The 22,788-nt window shown below is 46.1% G+C and overlaps 1 protein-coding gene across 1 annotated transcript in view; it reads left to right on the top strand.

The window, feature by feature from the left end:
* Positions 1 to 11,042: 11,042 nt before the first annotated feature.
* The window catches only part of LOC119432592 (neprilysin-4-like), a 50,566-nt gene continuing 38,820 nt past the window's right edge, over positions 11,043 to 22,788 (top strand). The window contains exons 1-3 of the mRNA XM_049658310.1: positions 11,043 to 11,117; positions 13,812 to 13,960; positions 21,873 to 21,923. Of these exons, the coding sequence (XP_049514267.1) occupies positions 13,870 to 13,960; positions 21,873 to 21,923 (142 nt within the window). The 5' untranslated portion in view covers positions 11,043 to 11,117; positions 13,812 to 13,869. The remainder of the gene's footprint in view (positions 11,118 to 13,811; positions 13,961 to 21,872; positions 21,924 to 22,788) is intronic.

A 22,788-nucleotide genomic window follows, 5' to 3' on the forward strand; every position in this document is an offset into this window, starting at 1 on the left:
CGCACGCAAGGGAGGGAAGCGGCAAGTAAGCACGCAGTCTTCCGTAGCGCGCAACGTTCCAGGAGGTGGGTAGGGAGAAAGGGGGGAGGGCGGGTAGGCGGCCTGGGCGACCGAGTGCGCCCGCCCGGGTCGCCAGGCGTTCTACGGCCGATACTACTACTATCCTTCGTTATCTGTCCACTTATTTGTTATGGCAATCGATGCTTCGCATTTTGGTCGAAACTGCGACTTTTTTTCTCAAATAGCAGAAACGTACGCTATCGTACCTTCAGTTTGCCCCCAACTGCTGTCGTGTCTACAGTAGTAACGTTTCCTTGCCTTCTCACGTCGTCTTTTCCCTGTCCCGTCCTCACCCCTGTACGGGATCTGCTAGCAGACAGTCGCAATGCTGTTACTGTAGCGAGAGGTACACTGGCAGCATTCTCGCCGCTTCGCTGTGGCCGGTGGCTGCACCGGGAGCTAAGCCGTTGCCTAGCAACCACCACAGCTGGCAGCGCCGCTCGCCGCGCCATCTGACGTCGTCTGCTCGAGTTACCACGGCACGCGGCGACGCGCCGCCGCAGTTGTGTTGCAAGCATTCGCCGCTTGCATCTGGCATGACGTCAGAGGAGGAGCCGGTGAAACCGCGTTGCAACAGAGGAGGAGCCGGCGTTGCATCGTATATATAGAAGTGGCGGCTTGGTGGGATTCGTCTACAGATATGCAAAGTTAGTCGGAGAGATTAAAAGAAGCCAGGCTTCGTCGTCGGAATGAAGCCAAGAGGAGGCAGCGAGCCGAGGAGACGGAGGAAGAACGAGCCGCACGCCTCGAGAAGCGTCGTAAGTACGAAGCGGCCAGGCGAGTGGATTCAGATGAGGATATAGCACCCGAAACGTGTTCAAGTCACTGGACGACAACCTCTTATTATCCTCTCGCCTCACTGACCATCGGGCCGGCCCGTCTTTGTGGCAATTGAGAAACAACAAGATGAAGACTGTCAACATAAATGCGTTACACTTTAAAAATGTCTAGTTTTTAATTGAGTCTTTAATGTAACCATAACTTAACGAGAGGTAACAACCAAACGTAAACACTCAGACGTACGAAGCTAGACGATAAAGATGTAACCGTAGAGAGAACCAAGCTAAACAATAAGATTAACCATACCTCTCGCTACGCAAACCCAGGCATAACAGTTAAGCCACAGCCAATTTTTCACTCGTTTCGCGACTGCTCCCGTTCTACCCATTCTCTGCCTCTTCTCCCTGCTCCCTCGTTACCATTTTGTCTACCTCTACTCTGGACTTGCACGTTAGTAGAAGCAGTTTCGCTGCAGTTTCTGCAATGGTTTTGCGGGGAGTCACGGATAATTGCAGCTGTGACGAGGCTTATGTGACAACGCCCTGCAATCTCCAGAGGGCAATATGCACACGCAGCGCGATGGAAAGGTCCAAACGAGTTTCTCGCTTTGCCTTTCTTCTCTGCCACGCTCCTTCCATATATATACACGCTCTGGAGGGCGTGTATATATATAAACTGGCCCTCCACTGCTGGGTGGAGGGCCAGTTTGTTATTAAGGAACTGTGAAAAAAAGTCGAGCCATAATTTTTTACGACGCGATTCAAGTGTAGGAATACTATTAAGACCTCATTAGTTCAATTGTAGAGTCGAATGTCGAAATTTTATTGTAAACAAACCGGATGGCCTGTCTTTGGATTCGTTCAACTTTCTTTATGTTACATCGAGTGTAGGGGTCCCAGATAATGCAAGCGTACTCGAGCTTTTGTCGAATTAAGTTGTAATAAGGGAGTATAGTTTACCAGAGGATGGGGGGTGTTTAAGATCGCAGAAAGACTTGAAGGTTTGAAGAAAAACTTAGGAACATGGATGAAAATAAATGGGCGGCTAAACTTCACAAATATATGTACCTGAAAAGCGTGGACACAAAATGGAAGAAGAGGTAAAAAACGTTGGAAACTAGCTACAGGGTAATTGCAAGTGTAAATAGACAGCCAGGAGTAATGCAAAAAAAAAAAAATATTGCGTAGCTTGCACTGGTTGCAATATGCTAAAGAGACAGCGGAGCTGATGGGCACCTAGCGAGTACTAGCTTTTGGCTAGGCTAAGCACTACCAAGACATCTCCAGCATATTCCGGAATTTATTGATTGATTAGCTATTGATTGGCTATCGATGACTGACTAAGCTTAAGTAGTCCCAACTATGCTTAGCTAGACTTGGCCAGGCTCAGCTTCGCTAGTTCACTAGCGGCTACAAAAAAAAAAAAAAAGGCTACAAGCGCTATCATTGCGCTTGTAGCCTTTTTCCAGATGGCTCCGGCAACGGAGCCATCTGTGGAAGGCGACGAACGCGGGAGAAGTGGCACGAATGCGGTTGCGCGAGGGGCGCCAATGAGCCAGCTGTGGAAGAAGACGCTCGAGCCACTGCTGATGATGATAGTTTCTGCGTACGTCGGACGGATGAATTTTGGTTTCGCCTAGCCATATACAGCTTCGCTGTAAAATCTTTATTCATGAAAACCACATATGAGCCCCAATTTTCATGCCTCAACTAAAGCGCTTCACGACTACAAGTGTGCGGATAGTAAACGTGTACCAGATTTTTTTTCGACTTGAATACGACAGCTTTTGCACTTAATATAATAACGACCAGTTCAGTGTGCATGGCACATGGTCTGATTTGAAATATGTAGTGCATACTTGTATGCTAAAAATACCTCGCAAACACAACACAATATCGACCTCTAGGCCTTGGGGTCAGAAGAGAAATTCTACATATAAAGCGCCGAGCAAAGCTGTTATTATGCGAAAGCGTCAAATGGCCCATTGAGTGAAAAAGCCGGCGGCGTCTGTAGCAGCGATACCTCCCATTGGCTGCGACGCCACGTCACGACCGTGGCACGCTCTTGCTGGCTCGGGCCTCGACGGAGCAGAGCGGGTGAAAGGGACCACCTGCTGCCTCGGTATTGCGTGAGGGGAGAGGCGTCACCGCGACGTCTCGTCACCCTTGCTCTCGGAAGCCTGTGTTATCCGCGCATTCCTTGTCCGCTCGAGTTCTCGCCTGCGTTTTAACTGCGCCTCAGCCAACTCAAAACGCGCCAAGCGTCTCAACGTGTTAGCTTGCCCGCGAGGAGTATCATAACTCGAAGGACCGCTCAGCGGCGTTTAGTAGTAATCAGCGGCGTTCAGTTGTACATTAATCAACTCGTAAGAAATTCTTAGGTGTCGTCGGATCTTCTCGTACACGAATACCTATAGGGTACGATTCAATTTCCTCACTTCGTACTCAACTCCGTACATATATTAATCCGTCTAAACATTACTTCAGTGTACGAATGCATTTCTCTAGTAATCCCAGGAACTTTTGGCTGCATTTGACGCAAAATAAAGGCTATGTGCGGAGATTACGGCACGAGAACACGGATGTCACCGATGCTTCAGACATAGCTGCTGCGTTTAACCAGTACTTCTTTGTTTTCGCTTAATACAACTATGGTTTCGATATTTGTGGGAAACAGCCTTCAAGTGCCTCATTTAATCATAACAGAACAGGGTCTATTTATCTCATTGCCTAACTTGGATCCGAAACCCCGGGACCGCACGATATCCCTAATCTTTCTTTTTTTTTAATGTATATTCGCTGAATGATGTTCTGAATACCTTTATATTATATACAAAGCAAGCCTGCGGAGCGGAGAAATTTCTACTGGGCCGGTATTTTGTAGCGATGCCTTTCCGCTGCTAATGCTTTTCGTGCTTATCGCGCTTTGTCAGCGGTCAGAGCGACGGTCCGCTCGCGTTATCAACGGGATCAGCCGGCCGTGAGCGGTGGATTATAAGACTAGTATAGAATAAGTCATAAGGCATCGCTACAAAATACCGGCCCTGAGTGGTGTTACGTATTCGGCGGCAGAACGACCGCTGGTAGTCGACGAACGGACGACCAGCACCGAGGCCCGGAAGACAATCTCGTTTATTTTTGTGAAACGCGCTTTTAGCGTTTCCTGAACAATCACATTGGCGCAAACATAAAAAATGAAAAGTGAGTGTCGGCGAGCGTGGCAATCTTATCTGAAGATGCAAGCGTGAACGCAAGGAAGCACTGCAGACATAACAGCTCGGCGTAGCTATCCCTTTCGGAACGCGTTCATGAGGCTGATGCTTCTTGAACAACTGGAGAGATCGAGCAGCCGTGAGCAAGTTCCGTAGCAGTATGCGATTGCGTCATTTTTCTTTTGGAAAGCACTGTCCTTAGTTTTGTGCGAGTGCAGTCCATGAACGTTCCGACGGAGTGAGGCAGACTCGGAGGTCGCAAGAGGGCCGCCGTGGAAACACTTGTCGCAAGCAGCCTGGAAGCCCTGTCGTTGAGGTATAGGCTCCATCAGACGCTGCACTGAGACCAGGGGGAGCTTGAGAAGGGCGGTCAAGGAGAGCACATTGAATTTTCACGAGCCGTGTGGCCGCAGGCTTTGACACCGAAAGTGGGCGCTGTGTGATGCGGCATTTGCGTCAAGGCAACGTCTATGCTTCGTTGGGACAAGGAGGGCATTGAAGAGGGCCTCCAATAAGCCCGCAGTGAGGCTGCACGTCTGCGAAAATTGGCCAGGTGAGCAGGAGGACTGGGCCAGGGAACCTGGGTGAACGAGCGGGAGTAACTATGCCAGTCGCGACCTGCCGCCGCAGCTTAGGACAGCCAAGCCGTTGACCCCATTGAAGCAATTACATGCTAAAGCTGCACTTAACGGTATATTTTCTTCATGATTCTCTACAAGACACACAGTAACGAGAATCAGAATTCATAGAGAAAAAAAAAAAAGAAGCTACTGCTAAGGCGACTTGTACGATATAAGCAGAGGAACAATATGGAATGCGGCTCAAACAGTCCGCATTTGTGTGGTTTTTGCCTTTCTTGTGCCGTACAGGGAAAGAAAGTGCATTGCCGGAGTGCTAACCTCTACTTCATCAAGCGCCAATTTTGTTGAACCAAACAAGAAGGGACCAATCTGTTTCAAAAATGAATGACGATGTCCCTTTCAGCTAGCGCCCCGTCTTCTTCCAGCATATCTGCCGTATCTGCTCATTTGCTTGCTCTGTCCTGAGCGTGCACTTATCAACGTTAGCTGGAAGTTGAAAGTTTTCGCTGACCGGAGTTATCAACTCGCTTTGGGGACTAGATGGGCCAGTCGTGTCACTGTCTAGTATAGGCGTTCCTGCAGCAGCTTCGCGCATGCTTATCTGTTCTGGCCGATCGCGATCGTTATGGCGTGTCGACTGCTTCTGCTAAGCTAGTACGCGGCGCTGAATTTGAGACCTCGGTGCAATCATTACAGGGGTTTGTGCTTAGTTCAATTCCTGCCTTTTGGAGCTCCCTCACTGAGCTATAGGAGAAAATGTACGGAATTTTTGTAGGAAGCTTGTCTGAAACGGCAGCTTCGGCCTGAAATTCACCGAAAGGACTTCATTTTCACCCGTGCTACTGGTAAGTACTTAGTGTCGGGTTCTAATACCTGACGTACCCACACACATGGGGCTATAAAATGTTTGGGCTTAACGAATGACGGGTGGACGATGTCAAAAGTTGTTCCTGTGTCTCGCAAGACTTTGCAGGTAATGTCATTTACGGTCATATCGTAGGTGTAAGGCAGGAGCAAATCGCTTTCATCTAGTGGCAGATTAGCAGACACAGTTGCTTGCCTGCATCCTGCGGCTATATGCCCCGGCTGTTGGCATTCGTAACAGATTACTGGTATTTTATCTGCAATCTTTGATAAATTGAACTCTTCTTTCTGGACTGTTGTTACCTGTGGCGCAACATTTTCTACTTCCTCCTGACTAGCCTTTCTTGTCTCTCTTTGAAACAGACCGTGTAAAGGTTTCCCTCGTAGTTCTTCCGAACTGTCTTGCCTCTGGGAGCAGTACTCGTCAGCTAAATTAGCTGCTGTTTTCAACGTTTCTACATTTGGTTTGTCCTGAATCCACAAACGCATCTGATCCGGAACCATCTTGTCGAAATTCTCCAAAGCGATTAGTTGGACGACGCTTTCCGTACGCGTTAGCATTATTGCAAAAGGGCCTTGGATTTGTACGCAAACTCATAGTACGACTCGCCTTGACTACACCTCGTATTTCGAAACCTCTATCTTAAGGCCTCTGTAGACAAACTATAGCTACGCCTAAGTTGAAACTTCACCTTTTCGTAGTCAAGCGCGTCCTCAGAAGTCATTAGTGCGACAACCTCGGCCGCCTTGTTCGGAAACAACGTCAACAGCCACTGTGAAAAAGTTTCTTAAATTCAGCGGTGTAACACGTTCTCTAGAAGTTGACTAGATACAATTAAACTGATATCACGGCTAGTTTTAAAGGGCTGCATGAATCCACGCATGTCAAAGCTTTCGCGACGTGCGGCGGCTTCTGACAAGGTTTCGTTTGCTTCCATATTGCGAAGCTGCAATTCTTTAAACTGCAGTTCTATCTCGTTCTATTCATTTGATCGGAGACCGCCTTCCAGCATTCGACTTCGTTGTCTTTCGCCCCGCATTTGGTTATTGCCTCAATAATTTCGGCTTCCCGCATCGACTTTTGCACAGTTATACCTAGCTCTTCAGCTAACATAACTAGACTGGGTTTGGTTAGCGACGTGAGAATGATTGTTCACTGCCGTTACAGCTGTCCAGAATATCGTTACAGCTGTTGCTTGTTGCAAGATACCGCAAATGTTGGATGGAACCGCTAATTCTCCCAATAACAGCGTATTTTCACCTCAAATGTTTTTTCTCCACTACGACAAAAAGTGGTTCAGGGCCCCTTTAAAGCGAAAGCCTTAGTCATGCTCATCACTATGACTTCGACCATCAACCGTTAGCCTTTTCCTTCACTTAGTACCACACCCGAACCCATTTCAGTTGTTCTTGAGTGTTAATCTTTTTTCGCTGAGTCATTGTCATTTTTGCTAAGTCATGCTCATGACTTTGACCATCAATCTTTAGCCATTACCTTAACTTAGTACCACATCCGAACCCATTCCATTAGTTTTTGAGTGTTAATCTTTTATTTCCGAGTCATTGTCAACTTCACTGAGTCATGCTCATGACTATGACTTCTATCATCATCCCTTATTATTTCCTTGACTTTGTACCCGCGTCGGAACCAAGTTCAGTGGCTTTTGAGCGTTAATCTTTTTTTTTGGTGAGTCTTGTCATTTTTGCTGAGTAATGCGCATGACTATGACTTATACCATCATCCTTTACTGTTGCCTTCACTTAGTACCCACGTCACAACCAATTTTAGCAGTGGTTATTGAGTGTTTATCATTTTTCGCTGAGTCATTGTAATTTTGCTGAGTAATGCTCATAGCTATGACTTTCACCATCATCCTTTAGTGTTTCCTTCACTTAGTGCCCACGTCCGAACCCATTCCAGTGGTGTTTGAGTGTCAATCATTTCTCGCTGAGTCAATTTCTTTTTGCTTAGTCATGCTCATGACTATGACTTCTACCATCATCCTTTGGTGTTTCCTTCACTTAGTACTCATGTCCGAACCCATTTCAGTGGTTTTTGTGTTAATATTTTTTCGCTGTGTCCTTATCATTTTAGGCGTCTGTTTCATGACCTACAAGACGCGCATGTTACGACCTATCAGTAATGTTCGCCATGCACTCTTGTCATAATATACCACTTTTGGTACCTACCAAGTTAACGAAACGATCATGAGAGCGCCAAGACGTAGGCGGCTAGATAGATAGATAGATAGATAGATAGATAGATAGATAGATACTAGCTGTCAAAGTGGCAAGTGTTCGCCAAGAAATGCTTCGCATTCAAAACGGAGAGAACGAGAGGCATCCTTAAGTCGTGGCGCTGAGACGTGCTCCTGCAAGAGCTGCAGAATAGAGCGCCAGCCTTCCCCTCCTCGAGAACCACCTCAGGATGGAAGATACGTTGAACCAGACGAAAACAGGCAGCGCTCTCGATGCAGAAAAAGCACCAACAAAGAGTCTCAGAACTCACAAGCGTCCAGAAAATTTTGTTTAGTATGTTGAAGGAAGGGCCGGAGCACCCTTTAACTAGTCAAAGGAGTCGCTAGCCTCACGGGTTGTGGGAGGAAAAAAGAGGAGGGGGAGGGGTCTGAAGAGCTTTGAGTGGGGGTGTGGGGGCATCCCTCAAGGGCTGCAGAAGATAGCGCTAACCTTCCCTTTTCCAAACGAACCACTTAGTAGTAGGGCATGCCCCAACTAGTTTAGAACCTGTGGGGGCGATTCCCCCCCTCCTCGGTTCCGGAGCCCCTGGTCTTGGGCCTTCTTTTATTTCTTATTTGTCTTAACGATTTGTCCTTTTAACTCCCCTGTGCGCAGCCGTTCTTTCGCCGACGACTGCATTGTGCACTTAAGCATAGAGTCAGAATGCAATAAACTAATTCTGAACGAGTACTTACAAGCTGTCGTCAACTGGTGTCACTCATGACATTTAATAAATCCAAATGCATTCACACGAGCTAAACATTAGGCCGAAGTTGCTCTCTTACCTTTAAATACAAAATTGATGTGTAGAAAATTATTCGTTCAGTTTAAATATTTTTTAGTTGTTATTAGTGAAAGCTAACTCGGAGCGCCCGTGTGGGCCACATAGTGTCGGCAGCAACGAAAAAACCGCGGTTGTTAAAGCGTCGATTAAAATGCTCAACAAGCAAGACAAAATTAGCCGCATACTCTTAATTCCCTCGTGCGATCTTTTCTCGTTTATGCAGATATCACTTGTGATCCTCCACAAACTAAGAGGGATACTAACCAGATAGAAAGCACGCATAGCAAAGCACTTATACTCATTTACAATAAATGTGACAGGCACGCCTCACTAGCAGCATTACGCAATCGCCCCGAGCTGACCACTGTGGAACGTCGCCTCAGAGTGCGTCACTTAAAGATGCATTTCAGTAAGTCAACATTTTAAGCAGAATGTAAACTCACACATACGTTCCATCCAACACAAGAACAACGTGTAGTAAGCGTGACATAAATCTGTTAATGCCACAAACAAAAAAGAAATATGTACCACTATTCGTTCTTCCCATGAATAATCGTGGAATGTAAAATGCGTGACGTCACTGACTCTTTCACTGATCCTTCATTTTTATCTACTGTGTTGTCACCCATGCGAAGTGAATAAGTTTCAGTAGTAAACTGCCTTATCGCCTTGTTCGAATTTTTAGAGCACAGCTCTTAGGCGCCCGGTCCTGCGTTGAGAGTCGGCGTCCCTCGGCGGAACCGAGTGAACGTGCACAGCGAAGGATGAAAGAAAAATGTAAAGAGAACGCGAGGAGGAAAGCAGAGGAGGAGGGTGCAGTGGAACCATGAGGAGGAATCCAGAGGAGGAGGGTAAGGCGAAAGCGTGAGAAGAAAAACGGAGTGCGTCGCAAGACGTGTTCTACGGCTACGACCGCTACGAGATGGCGCCAGAGTAGCGCGCCGTCGTCTGTTCGCCGATGGCATGCGGCGAGCGAGTCCAGCGATACCATATATTGAAACAAAGCGCTGCATGAGCGCAGGTCTGTCTGCCGCGGCTGCTGTTAATCGCGTTCACACGTCACCCACGTGCTGCCTCTCGCGATCACGCGATTAGCGAGGCAGTCGCGCCGCACTTCGCCCCGTTTGCAATGCGCCGCACGAGAGATTGTCCGCGCCAGCAACGCATGTCTCTCAAGTTCATTACCTCAATATATCGCGAAATGAAAACATGTATAAAGCTCCACTCAAATTTCGCATTAGGGAGTTTTGTTATCGTAGGTAAATTCTTTTTATCGTTTTTCGGTTTCTTTTTTTATGTAGCAATGAACTGTTGTATAAAGCTGTACTTGCAGCTTGTCTTGTTTAACATGTCATCCGCTTTTCTATTTTTGGCTTTTTCGTCATCTTTCCGTTGTGATTAAAGGGACACAAATGTCTCGACGATCATTTTTGACACCTGTAATCGCCAAATGTACCACAAGCGAATGCGGCTCGCGATAGGAAAAGTGGCCCCTTTTGAGTGCTTCGACTTGTGAGCGCATGCGCGAGACCTCGCTGCAAAATGGGCTACGCATTTATACGCCAACTTCACAGATGCGCAAAACAATGGAACAGTTGCGGTGGCACCTAGAAGATGTAGAGAGAAAGAGAGAGAGAGAGAGAGAGAGAGAGAGAGAACGATGGAGTAGAGAACGATGGCGCCTTCACGCCATCGTTCAAGCTCAGTGTAGTTCAGCGTGCGCAAGAACTAAAATTGTGATTCTTAAGACATTCACGAGGCGTTCGTCTAAATCCGACATACTTGCATTGGTTTGGTCTGACGGCCCCTACGAGAGTGATTTTGACGGGTTTTAGGATTGACTACTAAATGCAGTGTACTGGTTGGCAATGGAACATTTGCTTCTCTGCTGTATGCTGGTTCGTTTTTGTTGACTGTACAGCGGGTGCGGGCTATAGATTAGAATATACGGTACATCTCCTGCTTTCGCTGAAAATAGGCAGCTGGCAGTATCATCTAAATAAATAAGTAACGTCTGAAACTATAAGGTGACGCACAGATGACAGTAAGAGCAAGAGTACATAGGGACGAAAAGTGAAGTGACTCGTGCCCGTAAGAAAGTAAATCACGCACCGTAAACGAATCGGGAGAGCACCTGCTTTACAAAGGAAGAAAGATCGTGCCACCAGCGGCGCAAAAAAAAAAAAAAGTACACCCTTGACAGCACATTGAGAGGCCTGCTTTTTCGTATCGCTAATGACAGTGTGCGCTTGTACTAGTGGCGATGAGCGCGCTCGGTGACGTGAGACCTGACTACTATAAATTGCAACACGTAGCTTCGTTTTGACGGCGAGAAACCCCCGGTGCGCCCAGAGGCACAGGTGCACTCGTGTGTTCGGCGGGTCTGTACAATATAAACAGGTCATTACGGCTCCGGAGTTGCGCCAAAGTTTTACCGCCCCGCTCGCTTCGACGAATCTTTGAGCTGCGCGATTTTTTTTGTGTGTGAATTTCTTCATTCAAAGCTAGAGAATACGTCATGGCGCTCCCAGCTGACGGGTCGAAGCCGTGGTGAGACCGAAAGGGCGTTAAAATTTGAGACTTCTCGCAGCCACGAAAGGTAGGCGAGGTGTTCTATATTATTACTCGGTCGGACGTTGTATTTCAGATGTGGGAAGTGGTTTGGCTTTTGCGTTTTCCTCTAGCACAGTAGCAATTCAAGTATACTGGTGGTTCCCATAGTTCTTTTTTGTGGCAGTGTTTGCTCGCTAGGACTTCCTTCAACTCGTCGCGGTGGACCAATGGCGTGCTGGCGCTAAGAACGAGGTTCTGGGTTCGATTCCCGCAGTTGACGCGTACTAATTTCCATTGCAGCTGAGTGCGAAATCACTGTTGTAATTATATTAAAGTACACACGTAAAGAATAGCGCAGGATCTAAATTATTTCACAGTACTCCACTACCATCTAACTACTAGCCAAATGGTTGCTTTCGCGCATTAAACCAAGTAAAGCCAAATAACGAATCATTGTTTTCCAGGAGCATGCAATATAGTCACGAACTTATCCATGCCTGAACGGCTCCGTCTTCAGAACTTGATCCACTTATATCTTGAGCCCACGATTTCGATTCTAATTGCGAATAGAAATAAGTATATGCAAACTGAGCATTTAAGGTTTTACAGTTAACATAACTCTTATCGTTGAGCTGGATTATTCGAAGCGCTGGACATCACTAGCACGAGATATGGATACACATATTGAACGAATTATTTAGCGAAAATGGAATAATTAACTTCTTAATTACCTTACGGCACGTATTGCAATTGGCGAATTGTAGCTGGTGTGTTTGCAACACCTATCCACCTGAAATGAATTTCCAGGATGGCACCAGTTTCAAGATATTATTTCCCGATCTGTGGAACGAAATACAAGGGCATACCAGTAAGTTTCGTGCTTCAATAGATTAAATAGCATTTTCTTACACACGTAAGTGGAAAAACAGTGCATTCTCACCGCGAGTTTGATAGTGCATATCTCCAAACTGGTGTCATTCTGGAAATTAATTCCGACTGGATGTGCCTCGCAAGCTCACCGGCTACAGTTCGTAATAAATTACAGTATATGTGCCGTAAAGTAAATAATAAAGAAGTTAATTAGTGTGTTTTTGGTTAGTTATAGCTGAACATGTGTTCGGATTTCTCGTGCACGTAAAGTACGCCTCTCTAAATAACCCAGCTCGAGACTGGAATTATGTTATCTGTAACAGCCTATTTAAAAAAAAATTCCGTAATGCTTAAATATTGCCAGTCTGTATAAATTGAGTGTGTTGAGTGCTGGGAGCTAAAAAGCCTTAAATGAAAGGTGTTTTCATTCTCATACTGGCTGGGTTCTTGCATGTGTAACCGTTTACAGGAATCTTGACTTGCCAGTTAACGCAACTTTTATTCTGATGCATTTCACGAGCAGGGATACATAGGATAGCCACTGCGTCTGTTGACATCTGCGTTGTCAACTTGCTGTTATGCAAATGCAGCTCATAGCCCAAAATGTCTTGACTGCTCTTAAAGCCCCAGGTATCAACAGGAAGGATTAGACGCAACGGTTTGCTATTACGAGGGATGGGGGAAAAGAAGAATAAAAGCAGTAAATAGATGCTATTGTCACGCGGCAGATGGACATGGAGGTGCTTTTATAATAATAGATAGCACCTATGTCAAAACGCTGAAGAAACAGTAAATGCGAAACACTTTATTGGGCAAACCTGTGCACACAAAAGCAAACGTAACGTGGCCCAGCGGTTAAACGCGCCGGCTTTTATACATGAATCATCGAATGTTGTTGGTACCCCAGTGTCTTCAGAAAGTTGTAGACAATGCGCGGTCATATAAATCATGCGGAAAGAAGTATCGATAACGTTCGAGAAGCTTTCCATGCACTGCGCCGAGCGAGCTATTAAAGCGTCTGCTAACGGTAAACTTGGACAGTATACTTTTGGTTTGCTCGCGCTTCCCAGCATGGGTCCCGGAATCTTTTAGTTATGCCACAACGGTCTTTCGGGTATTCGATTATGTCGCAGTGTTTTCGAGGCAAAATCATCGTCGATGGGACACTAATCTGCTCGTGTGTTGCATCGTTTAGAAGTATTCCTCTGTGGAATATTGCGTCGTTTGCACTAAAATTCAACCCATAGGTGTTTATTGGGAGTGCGGGTTATCAATTAACGGTTTATTCCTAATGATATATTTCTGTATTCCATTCAAAGCAAGCCACTACCCCCGTTAGCAACAGAGGCGTATAAGTTATAAGCAACTAGCCAGCCTCTAGCCTTATGAACACACTGCCGTTTTTGAGGTTGTCCAGCGGTAATATTTATAGCTACTCATTAGGCTAGAGAGATTTCTTTATGGAACGCTTATGCTGCTGCTAGATGCATGCCGTTTGCGAGCTCCAAGCTGTATTGTCCTTTCTTTGCGTATATCAGTCAGCGCTCTTATATTTGCAGGAAGGGCCCACCAAGGTTGCTTAGTTGTGTTTTATGGTGGTAAAAACGACCGCCCATGGTGCAAATTTCAGGTTGATTACGGCGCAAAAAAAAAAAAAAAAGAAAAAGAACGCAAATACATGCACCACAGGACGTATAGGACCAGATTTTGCCCTGTTTCCCATATGCTTATGGTGTAGCTTGTACGCAACTTAAAAACACTCGGCGAAAGTGACCTAGTTTTTTTATTATTCCAGAAGTGCATATGCTAAATGCATGCAATGCGCGTTTACAACAACGTCTCTGATAAAAATACATGCGTGCCTCGGCAGGCCACATGTGGACGAGTTCCCACAGGCTGCCCAAGTCCAAGTTGGTGGCTCTCTCGAGATGACGTCATCCCTGTGGAGTAGCCTTGTTTTGCTGGGTTTCGCACAGGTTGCTGTCTCTGGCTACTCTTCGGAAGGATGGACGTCACGAGGTAAGAAGGTTTTTTTTTGTATTTTGTGACGTTCACGCGCAGGCTTGCTGGATGTGCTGCCGGCTACGGGACGCCGTAGCGGGTTCAACTCGCGGTCGCAGCGGCCGCATTCATATGGTGACAGTAGAAAAACGCTGGTGAACATAGCTTTGGGAGTACGATGAAAAGTCCCAGAAGGACGAAAAAGGTATTTCTTTGCACAACGACGCTTCCTCGGTGTTTCCCTGGTGCGTTTCTTTGAGACATTATTAATGCGAAAGCCTTATATATCTCATTAGTCAGTCGACCTTGAGCGAAAACGCGTAGGCGACACGAAAGGTACAAAAAGGCTACGAACCCTCGACCTTCGGTGGGAGTCGAACCACAACTATTTGTGGGAGTCGAACCCACCACCTTGGGTGGTAATGAAGGCGAAGTTAAATAAGGCACAGTTAATTAAGATAGAGTTAAGGCACTCAAACCCACGACTATTGGTGGGAGTCGAACCCAAGACCTTTGGTCGGAGTGGAACCCTAGACCTTTGGTTTTTAACGGCGAAGCTGTTTAAGCCAGCCGTAATTTGGGGTGTGTAGCCGTGGTAGCCATAGCGACCCGGAGGAGGAGACTGCGAGCTTGCGCACGCGGTCTCCTTCTCGCCAGTTCTCTGCCTTCCCGATCCCTGCCTCTCTTCTCTCCGCGGCACGCTGAGGCAAGAGAAAAAAAAAAAAAAACATGTGGTTGATCCCTCTTATATAGGAATCGGTATAGAACACGAAAGTGAAACGTGTCTTCACAGAAGTAGTGTAATGTTTATTGCACATTGATATATAATGTCTATTGGTGTTTTGTGGCTAAAGCGCCCTTAGGCGTTGATGCACCCACGCTGACGCCTGGTGGCACGTCTCCTCCATCACGACTACCAACGTCGATGACCATGAGCAACCGTCGTGCATATGGAAGCTGCACTACGCTGCACACGCTAGCACAACGCGAAAGACGAAGCACGTAACTGACACACTAATACAACGCGCAAGACAAAGCACGTAACTGAATCGTCACCGAGTCAAATCAGCGCGTACAGCGCGTCGTAATCGCAGCCTCCGCGATCAACTTCAGAAACATTTTCAGAGCTAATTGCGGAGGCCACGCTCCGCTGTGCTGAGTACGGTGAACGCCACCTAGGTGGCGTTGGTAGTGCTTCTTGATGCCAGCGTCCCTTCGAATGCTGGCATCGAGGCGTCGTAGTGCTGAGACCACCGAAGCGTTCACTGTCGGTGCGCGTTAGTGTCATAATGCAGTACTTCTCTTTTCTGCTCGTAGGCGGCGGCACCGCCCCGAGCAAGAGCGCGGGTACACGGAGGAGTGTTAGATATATAAGGCGCGTCTGTGTAGCTCTCTGCAAATGCGTTTGTGGCGCAATTGGTTAAACGCTCGGCGATCTATCGTCGCGGACCGAGATGTCGTGGTTTCGATTTCCAAATTTTGCATGTTTGTGGAACTTTTTCTTCTGGTTTCTTTCTTTGTATTATGTTCTATGACGTATTTCCGTGACGGATATACGTCAGTGAAGTCTTGGTGGACCCCGGCATAAAACACTTTCGTGTTAAAAAAAAATAAGCGAAAGCTTGCACTAGGCCGCGCAAAGCTCAAGACACAGCGAAGCTGGCCGATTGATATCGAGCGGCTAGCCTCCAACGCGTTCGGCGTCGGCGAGCAGCAGCGTTCTTGGCACTATGCCAACCTTGATTAGCCTGCCTGCGTTTGTGGCATGCCAGGAACCCTGTCGCTCGTAGGCGCCGACGCGTCCAGCGCTAGTCACGTGAAATGTCGCCAACGCGTTCGGTGTCGGCAAGCGACAGCGTTCTTGGCACTGTACCAAACTTGGTTAGCCTGCCTGCGTTTGTGGCATGCCAGGAGCGCTGTCGCTCGTAGGCGCCAACGCGTCCAGCGCTAGTCACGCGAAATGTCGCGAAAGGGAAGGTACCTCCGAAAATGATCGCTCGAGATTACCTTCCTACATGCGTATAGTTAAGTTAAACCAAGTTCATACCTAGCAGTAGCAGCCAGTAGCAGTAGCAGCTAGTAAGTTTCGCTGTGCCTAAGCTTTGCGTGACCGAGTGCAAACTTGCCTGTTTTATTTATTTATTTATTTATTTATTTATTTATTTATTTATTTATTTATTTATTTATTTATTTATTTATTTATTCATACTGCCGGCCAACATATTGGCCCGCGCAGGAGTCGGACCCACCACATTTGGTGGTAATTAAGGCGAAGTTAATTCCGGCACAGTTAATTAAGATAGAGTTAAGGCACTCGAACCAGGACCTTTGGTGTGAGTCGAACCCACGATCTTTTCGGAGTGAAAAAAATTAAATTGTGGGGTTTTACGTGCCAAAACCACGATTTGATTATGAGGCACGCCGTAGTGGGGGGCTCCGGGATAATTTCGACAACCTGGGGTTCTTAACGTGCACCTAAATTTATGTACACGGGTATTATCGCATTTCGTCGCCATCGAAATGCGGCTGCCGTGGCCGGGATTCGATCCCGTGACCTCATGCTTAGCAGCCCAACACCATAGCCACTAAGCACCCACGGCGGGTCTTTTCGGAGTAGAACCCTAGACCTTTGGTCGGAGTCGAACCCACTACCATTGGTGGTAATTAAGGAGAAGATAATTCAGGCACAGTTAATTAAGATAGAGTTAAGGCCCTCGAACCCACCACCTTTGGTGGGAGTTGCACCCACGACCTTCGGTGTTAATGAATTTGAAGTTAATTAAGATACAGGTAATTAAAACATAGTTAATCAGGACACTCGAACCCACGACCTTGGGTGGGAGTCGAACCCTTGACCTTTGGAATTAAGAGGGATGACAAAGCGAAGTACAGTAAGATAATTAAGAGGGATGACTAAGCGACGTGGACTAAGCGAATTAAGGGGGATGTGTACGTCATGTGTCCGTATTTGATGCATCAACACTTGGGCTTTCACCCATTTTTTTAAAACGAACTTTCACGTTCGTAACATACCCGCAGACAATAAGCACACGCTTGAAAAGCGATTGTATCACATAGATGTATTCGAGACTCGGGAGGATATGTACAGAACTGAGGTTGAGCAGCGCGAATAAAACAAGAACACGAAGAAACAAATACACCACTTTTGGGGCGTAATTGGTGTTTTTGTTTCTAATAATTCAATTACTGATTCATCGATACATTCATTGAGAGAGTCATGATTTGATTGCTTAATTGACATAAATTATTCCGGAGCCCTCCACTACGGCGTGCCTCATAATCAGAACTGGTTTTGGCACGTAAAACCCCAAAAAAGAAGAAAAAGAAGAAGCACTTGGGCTTTCGCCTTCAAGTCATCTTAGGGATAACATAGGAGACGCTGTGAATTTTTTATGTCAATTAAGCAATCAAATTATGACTCTCTCAACGAATGTATCGATGAATCAGTAATTGAATTATTAAAAACAAAAACACCAAATACGCCCCAAAAGTGAGGTATTTGTTTCTTCGTGTTCTTGTTTTATTCGCGCTGCTCAACCTCAGTTCTGTACATATCCCCCCGAGTCTCGAATACATCTATGTGATACAATCGCTTTTCAAGCGTGTGCTTATTGTCTGCGGGTATGTTACGAACGTGAAAGTTCGTTTTTAAAAATTTTAGTATCACGGTTAGATGCCAAATGCTGTATATCCATGTGCATGGAAGAAGGAAGCATCTCCTCGTGTTTGAAATGGTGAAAACTGCATTTCATTTCCTAAACATACAGATGAAGGTGGAACTACGTGTACTACTTTGCCATCTTGGTGCTGCATCCCAGATTTTCACGCATCCCGAGGAATTCGTGGAATTCGAAACACATTTCAAGGTTGCTTTCCGTCGTCTGTGAGAACACAGAGGTAGATATCAATTTAGTGTCAAATTTATCGAGAGCAAATGAAAAGAATACGAGTAAACCCACTTCCGTACTGTTCCAAATACATCACACTTTATACCTAGGATGAATATTTCGAGTAATCGCTCCCGGGGTAATCTTGAAAAAAAGAGAAAAAAAAATGGGCAATGCGCATTATATTGTACAAGAGGTCTCGGGACTATATGGGGCCGAAACTTGCAGACTAACAACCGCGGCTGAGACGAAATTAAGGACCGCGAAGTGAGCGATGGGACGAAAGAAGGTAGGTGTAACTTTAAGAGACGGTAAGAAAGTGGTATGGATAAGAGAGCAAGCGGGGATTACCTATGTTCTTGTTGAATTTAACAGGAAGAAACGGAGTTTGGCAGGCCATGTAATGCGTAGGGCAGATGACTGATGGTCTATTAGAGGTACAGTCAACCAGAAAAGTTCACGGTCCAGGGGATCTCGGAAAACGTTCAATTCCCGAGCAGCCTGTAGCAGTAGCGAGTAAAACTGTATACGACAATGTTGCTGGCATATTCTAGTCGAGGCCCGAAATGAAAATACCAGGATACGTTGTGACGCTGAGGAGATATTCAGCTCTTTCCTCAGATTTCATGGTCCGTAATGTTTTGCGGCTGACTGTACAGTATGGGTGCCGAGGGAAGGGATAGCAAAGGCGTGGACGGCAGGGAACTGGGTGGTGAGAGGAAATTATCAACGTTGCAGTTATGCGGAAGGCATCGCTAGGGGACGAGACGAAGGCAACGAAATACGGCGCTGATCCAGCTGAAGCTTAATTCTGATAAGCGTCTGAATAAATATGGAAAACAGTACATAAACAAAGTGATAAACAACGAAACAAAAATGCAACTCAGTACAGACGGCATATATGTGCACAAAGCATGTCTTTTTTGAATGCACCACGGTTGAAAGCGTCATTGAGCGATAGCGATAACAAACACAGTGCTGACACATTTGTTCTTCAGCTTAACCACTTATTGACGAGTGTTGCCTGCACACAACATACCAGAAGGAAATTTTTGTTGTGCTGAGTTTCGCGGGGGGGGGCTACTGAGTACGAAGTTTCTGGCTAAATGTATTTGGGCTAACACTGACTGAGAGGCAGCAAGCGCCATTTGTTGGTTTAGAGCAGAGACAAAGGATGAGGAAGAAGTTTGGCACGCGCCTCCCGTTTTTTATGAAAGCATGTAAAGAGGAGACAGACCAATGCAACATATCCGGCTGATGTGGTGCACAGACACGTGATGTAAAGAAAATGAAATGTACACCAGTCGTTCGCGTATGACGAGTGGGTCTACAAATATACAATGATGCCATTGATGACTTGGGGTGAAGCCCACTTCCAGTTTTCTGCCTGGTGTCCCCCCCCCCCCCCCCCCCCCCCCTGTTGCTGAAAAAGCTGCAGCTATTGTTTTTATTGCGATAGTAATTATATGGACACTTCAACAGGATTTCTGCCCTCGCCGTGAGGTTCCGTATAAAGCCCAAGGGCGATAAAATCGTCGCCGCGCGCCGTATGCGCGAGTGAAAGAGCGCGCGGGACGCGCGCTATCACGGAGAGCGAACGCACGGCGGAAAGCAAACGCGACCGTCGCGCGAAATGCCGTGGGGGTATGGGAGGGAGGGAGGGAGGCGAGGCGACGCGGTGCTGCTTCACCAAATGCTTATCTTGCAACCGGACGCAAGGGGAACTGGCCACTCAATCTCCCATGCGAAAGCAAAAAAGCGGGAAGGCAGTGCGGGAGGGAGGGGGGGCAGGTTCTCCTCTGCCAACAACTTCTCCTCTGCACAACTCCTCTGCACTTTGCCCGGCGGTGGCGGTCGCCCGCACCGTCTCTTATGGCTCTGACCTTTGTATGCGCTGTACATTCGCCGCTCAGTTTCCGTTGAAGCGATAGTCCGCGCGAACCTTCGCCCGCTGCGGCGGCTGCGCTTGCTGCCAGCATTTTGACAGTCGTTGTCTGCGGTCATTCAGTGTGATCTATTCATGTTTGCTTGTGCGCGCTGACACCATGGCAGGCTTGTTAATTCACTTAGTAAGCGAATGTGTCCAAGTTTATGCAGCCGATAAAACTACTATCCCTACTCCAAATAGCTCTCTACTAATTTGCTATCGCAATTGATGCTTCGCCTTTCGGGCGAAACTGCGACATTTTTTTTCTTTCCGTTGATTAAGCTTTTCCGTTATGGGTTTGGCACATTTAGATAAAATGTAAGCATTTCTTTCTGGTATTTATCTGCCGTCATTAAAGGGTTAACGTGGTGGGCTTCAGCGATCTCCTTTGTTAGTCGGTGACCGTTAGTTACCAGCAGTTCCTTCTTTACAAATGAGGGTTCGCATCGGCATTATTTACAGCGCGCACCGAACCAACTAGAAACATGTTATCCAAAAATGTAGCACAATTCCAATCATAAGTGTTTCAACATATATGCGACAGATTTTAAATATCATTACGTTCATCAGTGCACTTGCTGTTGATGCACTATCTTCGTGTATACAATCGTGTACAGAGCGTCCGTAAGGGTTAAGTTTATAGACAACGGACCAAATAAATGCTCTTTACGTCATAGCTCTCAACTGTCATCCATTTAGGTGCACGTCGGAAACTCGCTGCTGTGTGCGTGGGCGCACGCGCGCTCCACGTGCAGCCGTCCTAAACACATGATCAACATGGCGGCGCATTCACGTGATCAATCATGGCGCTGTTCATGGCGTGGCACTGCGATGTGTCTGTACACGCTTCGGCTGTTCACAAACAGAAGGCCTAGAAGGCTTCCAGCAGAAGCCTTCCGCGGCCGCGGTCCCCGCGTCTTCACTTTCTTGGGCATTTGTTTATGCGTTTAGTAGATAAAGCCCTGGTAGGCTGTTAGCCAGCGCAACTCACGGCCACGGCAGCGTCTAGCATTCCCAGTACAAGACCTATTATGCACTCGCGCAAATTCATAATTTCAGAACTCAGAATCAGAATTCAGAATCAAGTCTTATGCTTGATAATATGTACGAGTATATTTATCTGTTTATATTATTTGTGTGATGTATATTTATCATCGTGTTGTGATTTGCTACAAACGTTTTTTTTTAATTATGGGGTTTTACGTGCCAAAACCACGATCTGATTATGTGGTACGCCGTAGTGGAGGACTGCGGAAATTTGGACCACCTGGGGTTCTTTAACGTGCACCTAAATCTAAGTACACGGATGTTCTCGCATTTCGCCCCCATCGAAATGCGGCCGCCGTGGCCGGGATTCGATCCCGCGACCTCGGGCTCAGCAGCCCAACACCATAGCGATGCTACGAACTTAATAAACTTGAAGTTCATAGCAAGTAACAACACACAGATAAGCATACAGAAGGAGGTCCGAGAGCACTAGTTTGGGGGGACCTCCTGTCTAAGGTTACGAACAAGAGTATTTGCTAAACTAAAACAGATTTCATAGCAGCAGTAAACATAATTTTATCAGAACAAGAAAATAACGCATATAATTAATGATTAAAAACTTCGACGAGGATCAACTGCTACCCTAACTCAATTAATGTAGATCATCCAACGCGTAATGCTGGAGAAGGGGGTTCGGTTCCAACTCGTGGCAAGTAGTTGTTTTCTCCCAGATTAATTAATTTGCGCATTTTTTACATTTCATTAAGGGAACATTTAATTTTCACTACGCTTTCCTTGACTTCAGTGTCTGTTGGCGTCCTGTGGTTCTAACCAAGGCAAACAAATCATGCTTGGTTCCCCCCATTCTTGTCGCTCGTAGTATAGCAAGCGTATCAGAACTGCCAGCCTTGATTCCATGAGGTAGCATAAGAAATGTTTATTGATGAGTCTGCCTGCCTCAAAGCTCACGTACAATCGTAGATAACACTAAAATTGTAAATGTGCAGAGCTTGCAGAGAACGGCACAGGAATTTCATGATTGTTATGCTGGACCCTTTCCCTATGCTTGATGAGCGCTGGCAGAATTTTTTTTATCGCGCTTTTTCAGAAACCACTCAAGAACACTACGTCTGTAGGACTGAGGTATGCAAGGAGAAAGGTAAGAACACTTTCATACGTAATCGCGAAAGTATTTTTTTTTGTTTGCGAACGACCATGCACAGTAGCGTCCTAGACGATATATTGAATCGTGAAAAAACTAATTGTTTTACCCTGAACGCGAAGTCAGTGTCAAACTTTGGCCACTCGGTATCAACATGTGGCTTTCTTGCCGAGCATAAAACAGTGGGCTACTGGTTACGTGCCCCAATAAAAAACTTGCTGCTGGTTTCTGCTGGTTGCTGTGTGGCCTAGTACACAACTTTCCTAATAATGCGACCGAAATTAAGCAATATTTAGAATTCTGGTCCTACTTTTGCCCATTTTTGCGGGAAGGTACTAAAGTTACGAAGCTGCGGTTTAAAACTAATAAAGATACATGGATGAAATTTTGCGTCCTAAATGGAAGTTCCTTGAACTCTAATTTTTCAAAATTTAGCTTCCTTGAGCGTGTTGCCGGGCTGTTTACAACAGAAGTTGTGATATTTCTCAATCTTAAAAAGCAAATTATCCATAAAGTAAAAATTCAACATTATTTTGCTGCGTCTAGGAAATAGGATAAATATGTCTGAAAGCTACAGAGGAAGCCGCAATGCAGTAAATGCGGTAGTTTATTCTAAATATGGTCACAACTCAGACACAGTTCGCAAAGGACCATGTATCTTATGCTTGTTCTTGAACATTTATTTCTAAATCACATTAACCAATTTCTTTATAATATATATATATATATATATATATATATATATATATTATATAGTTGGAATCTACAAGAATTAAGCTTTTTTATGGTATATACGACAACTTTATATCCTACGTATAAGAGCCACTACGGTTGCTCCAAAAGTACTGAAAATCGGGGGGCT

Source organism: Dermacentor silvarum, chromosome 11 (genome assembly GCF_013339745.2).
Source record: "Dermacentor silvarum isolate Dsil-2018 chromosome 11, BIME_Dsil_1.4, whole genome shotgun sequence".
Classification (NCBI taxonomy): Eukaryota; Metazoa; Arthropoda; class Arachnida; order Ixodida; family Ixodidae; genus Dermacentor; species Dermacentor silvarum.